Source organism: Syngnathus acus, chromosome 2 (assembly GCF_901709675.1).
Source record: "Syngnathus acus chromosome 2, fSynAcu1.2, whole genome shotgun sequence".
Taxonomy (NCBI): Eukaryota; Metazoa; Chordata; class Actinopteri; order Syngnathiformes; family Syngnathidae; genus Syngnathus; species Syngnathus acus.
The window spans coordinates 16,121,023-16,138,268 of NC_051088.1; the positions used below are offsets into that span (position 1 = coordinate 16,121,023).

The window sequence follows — 17,246 nt, forward strand, 5'->3', positions numbered from 1 at the left end:
TCGTTAAGCGCACCTGCGTGAAAAGTTTTAGCTTCTTTCACGTTCCACAGGAGCTAAAACTTTTCACGCAGGTGCACTTAACGAGGGAATCATACGGACACTCCATTAGGTACACCGCCATTTTCAAGTGTACCTAAAAACAGGCCACTTTATTAGGGAAATATCATGGTCAAAGGTCACAGGTGTCAAGCTCTAGTCCTCGGGGCCGCATTCCAACATGTTTTCCAAGTGACCCTCGTTAAGCGCACCTGCATGAAAAGTTTTTGGTCACTTTCACGTTCTGCAGGAGCTCAAACTTTTCACGCAGGTGCGTTTAACGAGGGACTCACACAGACACTCCATTAGGTACACCGCCATTTTCAAATGTACCTAATAGCAGGCCACTTTATTAGGGAAATATCATGGTCAAAGGTCACAGGTGTCAAGCTCTAGTCCTCAGGGCCGCATTCCAACATGTTTTCCAAGTGACCCTCGTTAAGCGCACCTGCGTGAAAAGTTTTTGGTCACTTTCACGTTCCACAGGAGCTAAAACTTTTCACGCAGGTGCACTTAACGAGGGAATCATACGGACACTCCATTAGGTACACCGCCATTTTCAAGTGTACCTAAAAACAGGCCACTTTATTAGGGAAATATCATGGTCAAAGGTCACTGGTGTCAAGCTCTAGTCCTCGGGGCCGCGTTCCAACATGTTTTCCAAGTGACCCTCGTTAAGCGCACCTGCGTGAAAAGTTTTAGCTTCTTTCACGTTCCACAGGAGCTAAAACTTTTCACGCAGGTGCACTTAACGAGGGAATCATACGGACACTCCATTAGGTACACCGCCATTTTCAAGTGTACCTAAAAACAGGCCACTTTATTAGGGAAATATCATGGTCAAAGGTCACTGGTGTCAAGCTCTAGTCCTCGGGGCCGCGTTCCAACATGTTTTCCAAGTGACCCTCGTTAAGCGCACCTGCGTGAAAAGTTTTAGCTTCTTTCACGTTCCACAGGAGCTAAAACTTTTCACGCAGGTGCACTTAACGAGGGAATCATACGGACACTCCATTAGGTACACCGCCATTTTCAAGTGTACCTAAAAACAGGCCACTTTATTAGGGAAATATCATGGTCAAAGGTCACAGGTGTCAAGCTCTAGTCCTCGGGGCCGCGTTCCAACATGTTTTCCAAGTGACCCTCGTTAAGCGCACCTGCGTGAAAAGTTTTAGCTTCTTTCACGTTCCACAGGAGCTAAAACTTTTCACGCAGGTGCACTTAACGAGGGAATCATACGGACACTCCATTAGGTACACCGCCATTTTCAAGTGTACCTAAAAACAGGCCACTTTATTAGGGAAATATCATGGTCAAAGGTCACAGGTGTCAAGCTCTAGTCCTCGGGGCCGCGTTCCAACATGTTTTCCAAGTGACCCTCGTTAAGCGCACCTGCGTGAAAAGTTTTAGCTTCTTTCACGTTCCACAGGAGCTAAAACTTTTCACGCAGGTGCACTTAACGAGGGAATCATACGGACACTCCATTAGGTACACCGCCATTTTCAAGTGTACCTAAAAACAGGCCACTTTATTAGGGAAATATCATGGTCAAAGGTCACTGGTGTCAAGCTCTAATCCTCGGGGCCGCGTTCCAACATGTTTTCCAAGTGACCCTCGTTAAGCGCACCTGCGTGAAAAGTTTTAGCTTCTTTCACGTTCCACAGGAGCTAAAACTTTTCACGCAGGTGCACTTAACGAGGGAATCATACGGACACTCCATTAGGTACACCGCCATTTTCAAGTGTACCTAAAAACAGGCCACTTTATTAGGGAAATATCATGGTCAAAGGTCACAGGTGTCAAGCTCTAGTCCTCGGGGCCGCGTTCCAACATGTTTTCCAAGTGACCCTCGTTAAGCGCACCTGCGTGAAAAGTTTTAGCTTCTTTCACGTTCCACAGGAGCTAAAACTTTTCACGCAGGTGCACTTAACGAGGGAATCATACGGACACTCCATTAGGTACACCGCCATTTTCAAGTGTACCTAAAAACAGGCCACTTTATTAGGGAAATATCATGGTCAAAGGTCACAGGTGTCAAGCTCTAGTCCTCGGGGCCGCATTCCAACATGTTTTCCAAGATTCCCTCGTTAAGTGCACTTTCATTTAAGCTTTGACCACAATTTTTCCCTAATGAAGTGGCCGGTTATTGGGAACACCTGAAAAAGGCGGTGTACCTAATAGTGTGTCCGAATGACGTCACAGATCAAACAGCAAGTGGGGGTGAGGGCGGGTCGACACACGCAAATTTGCAAATTTTTCCATGATAAAATGCATTGCGGGTCCCACCGGGATTTGAACTTGGGTCGCCGGGGTGGGAGTCCAGAGGACTAACCACTACACTACAGACACTCACTCTTACTGCATGGAAAGAACGTATTTATTCGTAAATAAAACATAATGAGTAAAAATATAAATAATAATTATAATAATATTAATTATATCAAAGTCAAAGTCTGCTTTATTGTCAACCTCTCCACATGCCAAGACACACAAAGAAATCTAAATTACGTTTCCACTATCCCACGGTGACAAGACATAGTACACGACATACATACAAGCAAACAACACAAAATAAAAACAAGAAGGCAATGAATAATAAGAGTGATGAATAAATAATAAATAAACAAATAACACAATAAATAAGAGGAGCAAAACGGAGCAAGTGTGCATACAGCAGACAGTCAGAATATAGCGCAAAAGTACAGGACGCTACGCAGAAGGGGGGAGAGAGTTCAGGATCCTAACAGCCTGGAGTACGAAGCTGTTGGTGAGTCTGGCGGTGCGGGAGCGCAGGCTCCTGTACCTCTTCCCAGAGGGCAGAAGATCGAACAAAGAGTGAGCGGGGTGACTCACATCACTCACAATCGTGGTCGCCTTGCGGGTGAGATGGGAGGTGTAAATGTCCTTCAAGGAGGGGAGTGAAGCACTAATAATCTTACCGGCCGTGTTCACTATGCGCTGGAGGGCCTTCATGTTGTAGTCAGTGCAGCTACCACCCCAAACAGCAATACAGGTGGAGAGGACGCTCTAAATGGTGCCACGGTAAAATGTAGTCATGACGGCCGGAGGAGCACACGCTCGCCTGAGTTTCCGCAGGAAGTACAGGCGGCGCTGGGCCTTCTTCGCCAGTGATGCGGTGTTGGTGGACCAGGAGAGATCCTCACTGATGTGCACCCCCAGGAACCTGGTGCTGCTCACTCTCTCCACCACAGCACCGTCGATGGTCAGCGGCAGGTGCCGGGTGTGACCCTTCCGGAAGTCAACAACAATCTCCGTGGTCTTGTTGACGTTCAGCAGGAGGTTGTTGTCCTTGCACCACGTGGTCAGAAGGTCAACCTCCAACCTGTATTGAGTCTCGTCGCCCTTGGTGATGAGACCCACCAGAGTCGTGTCGTCAGCAAATTTCACCATGCGGTTGGCGCTGTAGGTTGCAGCGCAGTCATGCGTCAGCAGGGTGAAGAGCAGCGGACTGAGCACGCAGCCTAACCCCCGTGCTCAGCGTGATGCTGGCGGAGATCTTGTCGCCAACACGTACCACCTGAGGTCTCTGACTGAGAAAGTCTAGTAGCCAGTTGCAGAGGTAGGTACTGAGGCCCAGCTTGGCGAGTTTGCTGATGAGTCGTTGTGGCACAATGGTGTTGAAGGCAGAACTGAAGTCCACAAACAGCAATCTCACATACGAGTCCCTACTCTCCAGGTGGGTGAGGGCCGAGTGGAGGGCCGAGCAGATGGCATCCTCAGAGGACCGGGTTGACAGGGTTCATTTTAAAACAAGCTTTCAAATAAAAACTGATCTCTTTTAGAGACTAATTATTAATAAATAATAGTAATAAATTATTATTATTAGGTTAAAAAGTATGGAAAGTCTCACTATCAATCTTTAGGCCTCGCATATCCACACCCACACACTACAAAACCACCAACACTGTCCACACACGCTCTACTGCAGGCGAAGTCACGCCTCTCTCCATGGTGCTGAAAGTTGAGTCCACCACGAACGAGTGCAGTCCAGGCAAGGCAGCCGCGGTCTGCAGGGGCGCGACTAACTTGACTGCCTGCCTGCCTGCCTGCCGAGCGTTTGAGTAACCACCCGCAATCGCAACCCATCCTTACCATTGGTCCCGACAATGGACCTACTTCCGGCCCAGGAGGCAGCGCGCATTTACCACACCAACTATGTGAGGAACTCACGGGCCATCGGCGTCCTGTGGGCCGTGTTCACCATGTGCTTCGTCATCATCACGGTGGTGGTGTTCATCCAGCCTTTCTGGATCGGCGATAGCGTCAACACGCCGCAGGCGGGCTACTTTGGCCTCTTTCACTACTGCATCGGCAACGCGCTCACCTCGGAGCTCATCTGCAAGGGCAGCCTCCTAGACTTCGGCTCCATCCCATCACCGGCCTTCCGCACCGCCATGTTCTTCGTGGCCGCGTCCATGCTGCTGGTGGTGGCCACCACGGTGTGCTTCAGCCTCTTCTTCTTTTGCAACGCTGGCAGCGTCTACAAGATTTGCGCCTGGATGCAGCTGGCCTCTGGTAAGACGCAAAGTTAAGCTTAAAAAAAAAAAAATGCTTTATTTCATTTGGATTTGGACTGTATGCTTAATGCAGAGATGTCCAATTTGCCGATCGCCCACCAATCAAAGGGCAATGTGCATTCTTCAGGTCTTTGGTGCTGAAACGGAGGCTGGTTGTGTTGGACATGCCGGGCTCTTGTTGCAGGCGTGCTTTGTGCATCTGGTGTCAGTGCAAACACTCTGACACCTCTGCTGGGGCTTCAGTTACATGTCAGCCACCTGATCAGGTCAACAGCACCTGTAACAAGACCAGAATGCCAACACAGGGAGCCACAAATTAAGTGAAGGGGCAGGGGGATTTAACTAGTTAGTTGTATGAAATTTACATTCACGTGGAAATTCATCAAATGGTACAGTCTGTTTACTTTATGACCTGAAAGTTAAGAATGGTCTTCGCAGCCGTTTTGATGGTGATGGGCTGCATGATCTATCCCGACGGCTGGGATGCCCCCGAGGTCAAGAGGATGTGCGGCCAGCGGACGGATAAGTACAGCCTGGGGAACTGCACGGTGCGCTGGGCCTACATCTTGGCCATCATTAGCATCCTGGACGCTCTCCTGCTGGCCTTTCTCTCCTTCACATTGGGCAACCGGCAGGACAAACTGCTCCCGGAAGACTTTGAGGCGGAGGGTGCAGGTAAGGCCTTACCAGGGGTGGAACGCAAGATGTTGTGTTGATGTTACAATTAAAAGTTAAAGCACAAATTTCATCCCCAAGCTGTCCAAGTCTACAAACAATTGTGCTGTTAACACAAATTATACTATTCTTTTTAAATGTATTTCTTTAAAATGGGTCCGTTTGCCGTGACGCGCTATATTAATGTTTTCTAAAACAGACAAATTGGTCAGCTCATTTGTACAGTAGATTTGGCGAGGGAAACTAATTCAAACGTGTGATTTTTTTTTATCACTTAGATTTACAGTAAGTATAATGAACCAAAATAGAAAAATTATTTAATTAGATACAGAAAAATCTTAAACATAAGCCTATACTATTATTATTCTGTCTAGTTTCAGTGTCATTACAATTTTTTATTTGGGCTACTTATAATTCACTATTTCGCTGGTCAACATTTTTTTTTACAATTTTTTTTAGATCAGAGATGCAAGTAACCTTTGATGATTTTTTTTGCGCTGATTCTGTATCTGTGCTGTTTTTGTATGCTATGTATCGCATTAATGTTCAGTAATTGTGAATTAAAGGTTTGCCAAACAAGTTCCTAATTCTAATCATCATTTCCATTTCACTTCACAGAAAACCCCTGAAGAGCCTGCAGTTTGAAGATCTTAGACGTCACTGTGCAAGACAGAGGTTCCTTCAATAGAACAAGGAAACTGATGCAGTATGCAACATTTTTATTCTAGGTTGAGTTTTTAAGTTTGAGTCCACACACACACAAATGTACTTGTTGGCCACACAATACAACCAAGCACAAACATTTTCGGTCCATTTATTAAAACACAGCTACCCAGCTAAATCACTTTGGCCAAGATATAAGATTTGTTAGAAACTGTACATAGTAACTAATACTATATATTTATTCTTTGGTACAGATATTTACAACTATTTTCACTTTTTTATTTTTCCTCCTTTTCCATGGGCATTGTTTTTTTGTTTTGTGGCTTCCCGGTGCACACTAATTTCGGAATTGTGTCACTGTAGCACAACTGACTGCCAATAAACTGACCAACTTTCTGAATTTTACGAGAAATAATGCATCTTTGCTCAACAATCTATGGCAGTGACATTTAGTGAGAAAGAGAATTGTTTAGTGGTGTGTGGTGAATTTCACATTAATTATAAAATATGTGCCTTGACTCAATATAGTTTGAGAAATACCTTTCTAAAAGAACACCAGCGTCCTTTAAAAAAAAAAAAAAAAGATAAGATTCTACTCTAGGTTGCACTGTAGCTAAATAAAAACACCAAATAAACCTTTGTTGTGTGGAAAAATATATTTGCAAATCCTTTCCGAGTACACATTCAGGTGAAAGCAGCACAAGCACAATTTTAGTCGAGCCTATTCGCATGTATTTGCACTGTTCTCCGATGAATAGAGGTTGAAAGGGATTCGCAAATTATTGCATCTATTATTATCATTATTCTTAAGCTATGACACAGCATTAACATTTTGATGATGATTATGTTTGTGCATCAACAGACAAGCACCCACGTAAGTCTGCCTGGAATAATGCTGCAAGAACGTTACCGTAGTCAGTGTACATGCCAGCCCCGTGTGCAATTTCCTAAGCCTTCTTTACAAATACAAAAATGTACATTATACATGTTGAACAGAAGATAAAAGACCCGGTAAAAAGACAGCACTAATGAAGTTGTGGGGACATGGCTACATATCCTATGTTTGCTTTTGCTGCAGGAGTAGAACAAATAAGGAAACACTAGCGGAAGAAGAACAGGTCCCTACGGATTGGGTACGGCAGTCCAAGTCGACTGAGGAACATCCCTATCGTGCTGAGAGAAGAACCGACACATACGCCAACCAAGAGAAATAAATATTTCAATGATATGCCCAAAGTGGAAAGTGATCTGTTGCATTCTCCGGAGAGAGTGGAAGGGGATGGAGGTCCACTAGAGGGCCAGCCAAGGGTGGCGCAGGCACTCGGCCGCCGTGGCTCTCTTGTCGGGGACCAGCTCCAGCATGGGGAGCAGGAAGTCGGCGAAGCACTCGGCCTCTTGCCGGGGCCACTCGTACTTGTCAACCAGCACCTCCAGCAGGCCCCACGGTTTCAGCTTGGTGATGTGTTTTAAGTCCCCTGCGGGAGGAAAACACCTCCCTTACGAATCTATTTATGCTGAAATCATTCCATATTCGGAATTCGGACTATTCGGAAAATATGTACAAACAAACGTGAATTAAGATTCAGTTATGGATTTTGGTCCATAATAATGTATATATCTGAAAATAGCCCAAAATGTCAAACATTGTTTCCTCAACTAAAATAATACTTGATGTTGGCTTAAAGTCTGAGGATTTGGACATTTTTCAATGAAACAAGGTTTCTAAACGATTACTCTATTATGAAAATAGAGATCAATAACTTTGATCATCAATGAGTTGCCATCGTAGCACTACTTTGACCGCTAAAGGATCTTGTAAAACAAATCCCTTTTTTTGTTTTACCTTTCTTGGTGAAAAAATCCTTGGAATATTTTCCATTCAATATGAGTTTACGTGGGACACTCCCCAGCAGCTCAATGATCAGCGCTATATGATCTACACCGCACACACAGTTGCATGGGGGAGAAAGACAAAGACCACAGACAAGAAAGTGTCAGTAACACACAAGTAGCATACCTTTCTTTGTGAAGTATTCCTGTGAGTATTTCCCGCTCAGCGCATAGTGGCGAGGAACTCTACCGAGCAACTCGATCATGAGAGCAAGGTGGTCTGGAGACAAGGCCCGTCAGAAGCGGATCAATGACAAAAAGGGTGAGGAAGAGAGGAGATGGCAAAACAGTCACATGGAGTGCCAACGGATGACAATGACAGCCTGACATGGTAAGCCGCTCATGGATGGCAGTCCGTAACATCAGAATGGTAGACAAAGAAGCGTTTGCACAATTAGCCAATATATTTTCACCACGTGTGCCGTGGGAATGATCCTGTTTCACTTAATCAGTCTTGAAGTTATTATTTATTCACGACAAATAATGTATCTTTGTTCCTCTCTCGACACCACTGACACAAGAACTTTGGTTCAATAGAGGCTGGTCAACACTGCAATAAACACGCAACATTACTCCACACTAAATGTGGCTCAGGAAGCGAGCAAACTGTACTGAGTGGTAAGAGAAGAATATTCAAAGAATGGCAGGGCCTAACAGGCACACTCACTTTTCAAACCGAGTCATGGTACTTACATATGTCCAAAATGTGATTAAAGAGTCAAATGGATGACTGAGGCCACATTTTCGCTGAGACATAGATACATAGACGAACGAGTGCTGTGCTCAAATGAGTCATCATTCGTTCACTTTTTCAATTGGGCATGGCATAGTAAAAATCCATTTATAACTTGCGGACTCTGATGAGATGGTACAATGTTACAGAAACTGCCGGGGTTTTTTTTGTTCGCGCGAGTCCTTTGACACTTACAAAACAACTTGTGGAAGAAATGGCAGCTGATGTGGGGAAAAACTGCTTCCTATTAATAAATCCCACTTACTACTAATGTAGCAAGGAGGAGGAGGGGAAAAACAAGTGGCCAGTGACAACGTAGCTTGATCGGTTCAGACGCTGTGGCAATGATTGTATGCGGTCTGTGCCATGGACAATAATGCATAGAGCCTTCACTGCAATGAACACTTTGTTAAAGCCCCGATTATATGCCGACATGACACAAGCACGCATGCACATACACACACACAGGAAATGAAATGTATTAGCATGTGTGAAGGGAAGAAAAACGAATGTTTGAAAATCAATTTGCAAGTGAAGGAAGTCTCAAGTGGAAAAACAGCAGCACAGCATGCAAAGAAACACTTTAGAGTGATAGCATCCTGACATGCTGGAGCGAAATCAACAAAAAGCATAAGGTCAAATAAATAAAAATAATGAGGCAGAAGGGGAGGAGGGGGGACAAGCAGGGACACAGGCAGCATTGAAGACAAGGCAATGAAGCTGTTGATGGCCCTGTCTCCAGTGTTGGGGGAGGAAGATGGAAGCAGGGGGTACTCACAGGAATGGTGACACTCCATCACAATTCTTTCTCATTATGTCTTCATGTGCTCTTAGCTGACTTTTAATCAAGTAGTAGCATGAAGATCCTCTATTCAAGTGTAACAGTGACATTGGGGCTAATTTAACGGGTCCCATGTAGTCGTAGTTACTAAAAACTCCAATTTTGTCAGCTGCCTGCCAATCATTCACTTCTTGTTGAATTAGCATGTGTGCTCCTTAAGCACAAAATAACATGTCAAGTTAAGTCCACGTGGGCAGACGCAGAACTCTGTACAGCTACGGAATAAGATTTCATGAATAATAGGAAATGGAGAGGGTCATACCTTCATCTCTGGAATAATCTTCACCAGAGTGTGGTTCAAATAAGTAGTCTCCTGTGGCGAGTTCAAATGCCTGAGGCGACAACAATATCATCATCAAAAAGAATTCATGAAGTGACAAGGAAGAACTAGCATTTCGCTCCCCCGGAGCCGCACTGGTGAAAAAGGCCTGGCCAGGTTGCATTTGTTTGATATCTATGATTGGATGCAGTCCCTCTTACCATGCAGGCTGCACTCCAGATATCCGCCGGTGTGCTGTAACCGGCGCCAATGAGTACCTCTAAGGAGCGGTACTGCCGGGTCTGGATGTCTTCTGTAAAGTGCTTGTGCTGAAGCAGAAGAACAGACAAAATTCAACATAACAGTCTTCCACATTGTGTGTTCAATGTCTTGTCTTATCTGTAAAGGAAAAAAAATCATCTCTTCTTTCTGTGGAAGTTGATACGTTTTTGGTCTCATGAGAAGCTGAGGCTGTAGGCGAAACGAGTGGGACTTAAAACGGGAAATAGAAATTTTTACAAAAATAATTTGACTTGGTTGACAGGCGGCGTAAATGTGTGTGTGAATGGGTGAATGTGAAGCATTGTAAAGCGCTTTGGGCAGCATGTGATGTAGATAAGTGCGGTCCATTTACAGGTCTATGAAGGAAGCTAAAGGTGTTCTATTCTGGTAACTGAATGACACTGGGTGTGTTTGTGTCTGCAAGTCCTGATGGGTCATCAGGAAATCCTTCCGGTCACGATAAGGCCACTCACCACCCAGCAGGCATTTCCCAGGTCTGCAATCTTGACCTTGATCTTGTCTGCGTTGATTGGCTCAAGGGGGTTGACGAGCAGGGATCCCGCCGTTTGCTTGCCTACATTGGAGCAGAGATAAGAAAGCACTCAGAAGGCTGAATGAACATCAGAAAGCGGGTGCCAGCGTGTGTCAAACTGACCATTTTGCAGATTTTCCTCACTTCCATCGTGTTCCCGCTCTTGACAAATGTTCTCCCCCGGTTCCTCCCCCAGCCCGGCAGACACCTGCCTGGCAGACACCCCGCTGCAGTGTGCCCCTTCAATGTCAGTGCGTAGCTCCTCCTTGAGGTCCAAGCCGTTTGAGATGGTGTGGTGTTTCTTCTCTGCAACGTTTCCATTATGTTGGTCTTCCTCCCTCCACCGGGGTAGTCTCTGCTCCGACTCGGCATGTCCATTACAGTTCAGCTCGGCCAACCCGTCTACATTCACGCCGCTCTCTGAAACCATCCGATAAAGAAAAACGCTTTTCACACCATTTGTCACTGTAAGATATTGATACCAAACCAAAACAGTGCACTGTGAGAGATGATCTCATGGGAAATTAAGACTTCCAACCTTGTGCGTCTTGGTTCCCCACATCCTGCAGAGGCATGTGCTTCAGAGGAGCACAGGCCCGGCCCTTTGGAGATTCGGGCTCCTCGTCCACCTCGTCGTCTTCCTCTCGAGTCTCCGTGATCTTCTCCATCTCCTCCAGGTCCATGATGCACTTTTCCAGCAACGCCGCCTGTCGCTTTTGTTTCTTTTTTAACTTCTTCTTCTTGTTTTTGGACATTTTTACAGTCTGTTGAAGAGGGACACACAGAGAAGCTCACAACTGACACGAGCATTTTCCATATTGTGCTGAGGTGGTTGCAAAAATGGAAGTGTGGTATCTGCAGGATGAAAGAAGTCATGTGCTCCATTTATAGGCAGAATTCATGATTTTACGTGGGGAAGATTGCAGAGAGACTGCGAAAATAAATACGGCCAGAAAAAAAGCGTGTACCTGTTTTGGAGCAGGTGCAGTGCTAACTGCAAAACAAAGAATGTCATTAGTACAACAGGGTTGTCAGCACGTCTGCGTGGACATCAGAAGCGCATTGTGTACTTGCTGAGCCCGAGGGAGGCGGCGCTCCCGTCCGCTGCCATTCCGTAGCTTCTGCCGCCAGCTTGCGGACGTACGGCTCGTCAACGCTCATCAGGATATTCTCCGGCTTGATGTCTGTGTGGATGATCTGACATTTTGTGTGCAAATAGTCGAGGCCCTGAAGAACCTGAGAGCAAATTTGGGATGTGACAAGCAATCCCACCTGGTCCTGTGCCGAGCTACTTGATATATTGCATGCATAAGATGAAGCAAATCTACCAACGCAAGATGAAAATTGAAACAATATGAGACTAGAAATAAGCGTGTGTGTGTGTGTGTGTGTGTGTTGATTGTGCTCACCTGTCTAATGATGCTCTTTACACAGGGTAGAGGCAAACCCTGGTAATTGGATTTGATGATCCACTTCAATAAGTGATGCCCCAAAACCTCAAATACCATGCAGACATCTGAATAGACAATGTTAAGATCACAACAACGACAAAGTCGTTCCCCTCCTGAACAGAACGCCTGCAGAGTCTTCAGACTTCATTGTACCCTGCACAGACTGTGCCAGACGCATCTCAGGAAGCTCAGCACATGACGGCTGTGCCAATTTTTCACATTTGGTAAAGCGCTCTTTTCCATTTAGAAACATTGAGCTGACGGGAACTTGCCACCTGTCCAAAAGCCATTTGACCAGACGTTTTTGTGGGTTGTTGATATGACTTTTGGCAATATGTAATTAGTGTCAAGGACCATTATGGCCTTTTCTTCATTTAACTGGATCCTATTTCTCCAAATAATGCGGAAGCATCCTATTGACTGCTGAAATATGAGTCAGGTAGGTGACAAACAGCCATAAAGGATACGAGTTCCATTGACGCCGGAAATCTTAAAGTCGTCCAACATCTGGACCACCATCTCCCGTTTAGGATCGTCGGGGTCTGAGTTTCTCACCTGAGCGCAAAGAATTACAATCAGCAACAGACTGGCGTAAAAATACTTTGAATGTGATGATGAAATTTCGACTGAACGGGAGCCAAGCGCTATGGTGCCCATTTGTAATTGTCCCTATGGCAGCATTGACTTACAGACTTGAGAAGTTTGATCTCATCCACGGCAGTTTCTGTGTAGTGTTCTGCACTTTTGACCACTTTCATTGCAACAAATCTCTTCATCCTACGAAACCAAGAGAAAAAAACACCGCTTTAAGGTCCAGTATGGGTCAACTGCCACTAGAAGGCATGCTAGCAAAGAGACTGCAGTGAAAATCCAGAGCAAAGTTGCCTACTGGATGTCCCAGGCGAGCCACACGGTGGAGAAGTGTCCCCAGCCCAGTTTCCGAATGACATGATACTTTCCATTGTAAAGGTCACCTACTTTTACATGATGGTAGCCGCCTACAAAAGAAAACAGCATTACAATCATAGATCAGGTCGACAGAGCCATGGATGAGATGACCACTTTGTCGTATACCACTTTGTCGTTCATTTGACAGGGAAGGATTTCAAGAAGACTCACCTTTGCAATAGTCGTTGGGATCCTCCTGCTCTTCATCGTCAGAGCCCAGAATCTCCTCGGGTTCTTCAGGTTCCTGAGGCGAAGCTTCATGTTGGGCCTGCTGACGACTTCTGGGATTTGCCTGCTGCCTGTTGACAATCCGTAATTTTGCCTTTATGAAAGCTAATCATATGGACTGTTGCTGTGATGTCTTCCAGCCAGTGGGAAAGAGTACATAAAAGACAGAGAATGTCCTCCATTTGGGATTATTCCACACTGTAACTAACGTGCCATAACAGCAGGCCTATGGATTGCCTTCAACGATCAATAGCAAAAGCATTCAGTGTTCTTGCTACACTGTGAAAAATGAGTTGGATCTATATAGTTAGCTGCTGTCTTGGCATTTTTCCTCCATGGAATTTCTGGAGGAGCCTAATTTCCAGCTGCCTACAACTCTCAAACTAAGTTGGGCATTCTTCTCAACTGTAATTGCAGTACACGACGTGGCAGCAGGATGGCATAATGGCATTGCATCCAAACCAGTGGCAAGTGACTCATAAAAACATTGAAAGAGAAGTCCCGAATTGTCTTTCCTACTGTAAACGTGTCCGATAATTTTGGGGCTTTTGATAATGACAATATTCTTTTGATTGGAAGCATTTGTCAGAAAAAATATCAAGCGGACCAAATTCAAGTAACAGAAATGCGCTCTACTCTCACACCGTTTCCATTTCTGTGCTCGTGCCGCAAAATGCAGAAAGCTCATTGCATTCTAAGAGTTCACCACCAGATGACACTAACACACAGTGTCCTTTAACGTTCGAGGGCTTCGTACATAAATTCTTTTTGGTCAGTAAGTACGCATTCTTTCTTACATACAGCATACATTCATGACCTTAATTTAAAGATAGATTCTTCAGTTAATTGCTGTTTCTGCACTTGGAAACTCATTTAATTGATTTAATGTAAAGAACAAAAAGAAATGTGTAAATATTTAAAAAATTAAACAAGGCCCTTTGAGCGCCAAAGTTCACTATACTTGGACTTTTAAATGTGTCTGAAACAAACTGTGCAGGTCAATCTGAAATCTATCGAAAATGTCAAATTCAGTCACGTCTTTTTGAGGAACAGAAACAACTAGGAAGCAAACATCTCTTCACTATTGCGTGATTTGGGCCTTGCGCTTCTATTTCCCACATGAGCCATGTATGGAGAAAGATCCCATCCAAAGTTACTGCTGTTAAGTGTTTTAGTTGTATGTGCCACTTTTGTCCATCATATCATGCCATGCAATTCTCAGAAGAACGCCACACTTCTGTGGCTTGATGCGGGCTTCTTTATTTTCACGCTTTATACAGTATAGCCTACCCCCCGGGGCTGTTACATAACAACTCTAGAGGATGCCATCGGCAGCATGATTAGTTTGAGGGAAGAAGGGGACGACAACTGCATTAGTATGGTAGAGGAAGATACAAATGTTTGCTATCTAATAGTCATTTGAAATTCTAACAAAGAATTCAATAGGGGTGGGGGACAATTAATATCCTGACGAGCGTTGCATTCTTATCATCCTGCTGGACATGGTTAATTCTCACTGAAGCACTTATTTCTTTCGTTCAGGATTTTTCATTGCGATGTCGTGTAAATGATGCCGGGTAATTGGGTAACTAATTCGTTCATCACGAGTTTATTTCTTTTGATTTTTGCAGCGGAAAAGGTTCTTCTGCAGTTCTAAGAACACATTGAACAATAGTCCATTTTGAATGACAAATACAATGCCAATGAAAATATGTGGACTGTAAGATGAGAAACAATAAGCAAGGCAGTAGCAATTAAGGGGGAGAAGTACCAACACACTGAAGAGGGATAAAAACTCACTTTTTGCAGGTCTTCTTGGCTTTGACCCTCTTTTTCCTCGCCTGAAGAGCCAAAACTGTGGACATAAGAGACAGATTGTTTGCTTTGACACGCTTTAGCTGATTCACAAATGTACTGTTGAGACACACACAAAAGCAAAACGTGTTCTACTTGCATTGAGCAAAACAGCGAAGCGCTGTTACTGTACGTCTGTACTTCCAACTTTTAAAAAAATGCTCCAGAAGGTTAACTATTACAAGGTTTGGTAGGAATCGAATTTTGTTCTTTACAAATATTATTTTACTTCATTGAGTCTCCTTTTGCCACCCCGTGATTATAAAACTAACAACCAAAGCACAAAACCTTTTTAATATGGAAAATAACACGCGCTTCTACTCCCTCCTAGCTGTCCCTAATGAAGAGATCAGTAATACTCTTCTCTACTTGAAGTCACCATGAAGGAGAGAAAAGTTAGGTAAGCTACGTATGACTACCGACCTTCAACAAGTATTGTGGTGGATGATTTTGCCTGAATATAAATTTATGACTACTCACATTGTTTAGCAAAGGAGCCTTTTAGTAATCTTTTGAAGAATGCAGTCATTTTGAAGGTGCATCTTTCAATTTAAGGCAAAAATAGCATCAAGCACAAATAACTTTCTAAAGGGAACAAAAGTGTAGTTGCACACAATAGCTTTATAAGTATATGTGCAAGTTTCAGCTAAATCTACCCAGTAGCTCCTGCAAAATAGAGTGAAATCACATCTCTGTGACAAAGGCCCTGTTACCATGGCAACCAGTGCTGATATTTTTTCCCCAAATGACATCACAGGTTCACGTTGCAAAATTTGAACAGCTTAGCATCATTAGTCTCCTTCCTAAAATACAATCCACCACTTTAAAACGTATTTGTGGTCAATGTATGCTAATGAGGTCCCTTAATCAATGCCAAGTACAACAAAATGTTAATCTTTCTTGAGCTATCTTAAGAAATAACAACATATTTGACAAGATTTTCCTTCGGCAAAATAACACAAAAGCTCTTCCCAGAAAGACACACAAAAAGAAACAGTTCCTAAGGAATCGTTGTACAAAGATCTAAATGGCCTTTCCAATCAGACTTTGCATAGTGATTTCTATTTGTGGGAAATTTGATTTAATTGATTTAAAAGAACAACAGTTGCATAAAAAGTGCTGGACATAAAGTAAAAATCAGACATGCGTAAACAGTAACTTATGCAAAGACAATTGGTGGGTTATCATTGACACCTGATTGTAAACACTTATTTTAAAAAGGTGATGTTGGTAGATGTGTTTGCAATTTGAAAGAATGAATTGAGACCCTAGTTTGGTGTACATTTATGGACATTTTTGGCGTGGGGGCGTGTACTATTGGTTAATTTTAGACCAAGGTTAACTGTACTGTATTTCATATATTTGTTTTCTGTTTATATCTCGAAAATATCCATCAACTGTCTCACAGCGCTCATCATTTTGTAATAGTGTAGAGCAATACAGCTTTAAAGCAAACCACCCGGATACCGATCAGACAAATATTTGCAACAGATACGTGTGCAAATAATAACTAGATGAAAGGCGAGTTGCTGTAAAATAATAAATTGGAAAAAGGCGTCGTAGATGTCACAGAAAGAGCGAGAAGCTTTTCTGTGCCTAGCTAATCCTCACACGGCTAACACTAGCTCGCGGCGGCTAACCATACGAAACAAACGCATTTGATTAAAACATTGACGCGGCTCTACGTCTAACAACGTTCCCCGTATACGGGGTAGAGCAGGAATGACATGGCGACCAACGTTTCTCCGACAACGTGTGGCAAACGTTTACCTTTTCTCTCCATGTTGTAGCTTCGCTGTTAGCTACAGCGCCAATGACCGAATGTTTGGCGCATGCGTATTGGGTGAGAGGGCGAAGAGGCGGCTTCGCTCAGCCACTGCACACGCGGAAATTACAATTTGCATGACAATCAACGTTTTTAAAAGTAATATTTTATTTTTAAGCCAATAAGCACTTAAATTGTGGGGAATTAAAAATCATGGTAGCAAATAAAATAAAATCACTATAAACAATGTTAATAGCATTATATGAATGTATTTATTACAGATTTAGTGTAAGAGGATTGGTATTTATTACATAGTTTTCTTAGAGTCCTTGGATTCAATTTGCTCTAAAATTTCAAGCTGTTATCCTTTAATCTTTTGTTTATGTTCATTTGCCAACAACAAATGTTGATAGGTCAATGTGACCTGTGCTGTTTAATCAGGAGGAACACAATGCAATTACTGTATATGCAAAATAAAAAATTCTTCAACAGGTTATAATAACTGTAAAATAAATGACATACTAGTCATTAAATATTGGTTAAATAAACCAAAC

General features: G+C 43.7%; 2 protein-coding genes across 4 annotated transcripts; one reads left to right on the plus strand and one right to left on the minus strand.

Annotated features, from left to right (window-relative positions):
• Positions 1-3,864: 3,864 nt before the first annotated feature.
• On the plus strand, positions 3,865-6,485 carry lhfpl5b (LHFPL tetraspan subfamily member 5b). The gene is made up of 3 exons (XM_037279252.1): positions 3,865-4,569; positions 5,010-5,246; positions 5,865-6,485. Exons 1-3 carry the CDS (start codon positions 4,161-4,163, stop codon positions 5,873-5,875), a joined length of 657 nt encoding a protein of 218 aa, XP_037135147.1. The 5' UTR covers positions 3,865-4,160; the 3' UTR covers positions 5,876-6,485.
• Positions 6,047-16,776, minus strand: srpk1a (SRSF protein kinase 1a). 3 transcript variants are annotated; one of them, XM_037279225.1, is made up of 16 exons: positions 16,698-16,776; positions 14,874-14,928; positions 13,017-13,144; positions 12,787-12,895; positions 12,587-12,674; positions 12,365-12,452; positions 11,856-11,962; positions 11,517-11,682; positions 11,415-11,440; positions 10,985-11,210; positions 10,570-10,866; positions 10,388-10,488; positions 9,854-9,961; positions 9,636-9,705; positions 7,753-7,845; positions 6,047-7,384 (listed from the first exon to the last, which is right to left on the minus strand). In XM_037279225.1, exons 1-16 carry the CDS (start codon positions 16,708-16,710, stop codon positions 7,200-7,202), a joined length of 1,860 nt encoding a protein of 619 aa, XP_037135120.1. In that variant the 5' UTR covers positions 16,711-16,776; the 3' UTR covers positions 6,047-7,199. The 3 variants fall into 3 exon arrangements, 2 of the variants coding, with proteins under 2 accessions (XP_037135120.1, XP_037135130.1); XM_037279235.1 differs by lacking the exon at positions 7,753-7,845 and adding an exon at positions 7,927-8,019; XR_005101281.1 differs by lacking the exons at positions 6,047-7,384; positions 7,753-7,845 and adding an exon at positions 8,694-9,461 and having other exon boundaries at positions 9,537-9,705.
• Between the last annotated feature and the right edge of the window lie 470 nt (positions 16,777-17,246).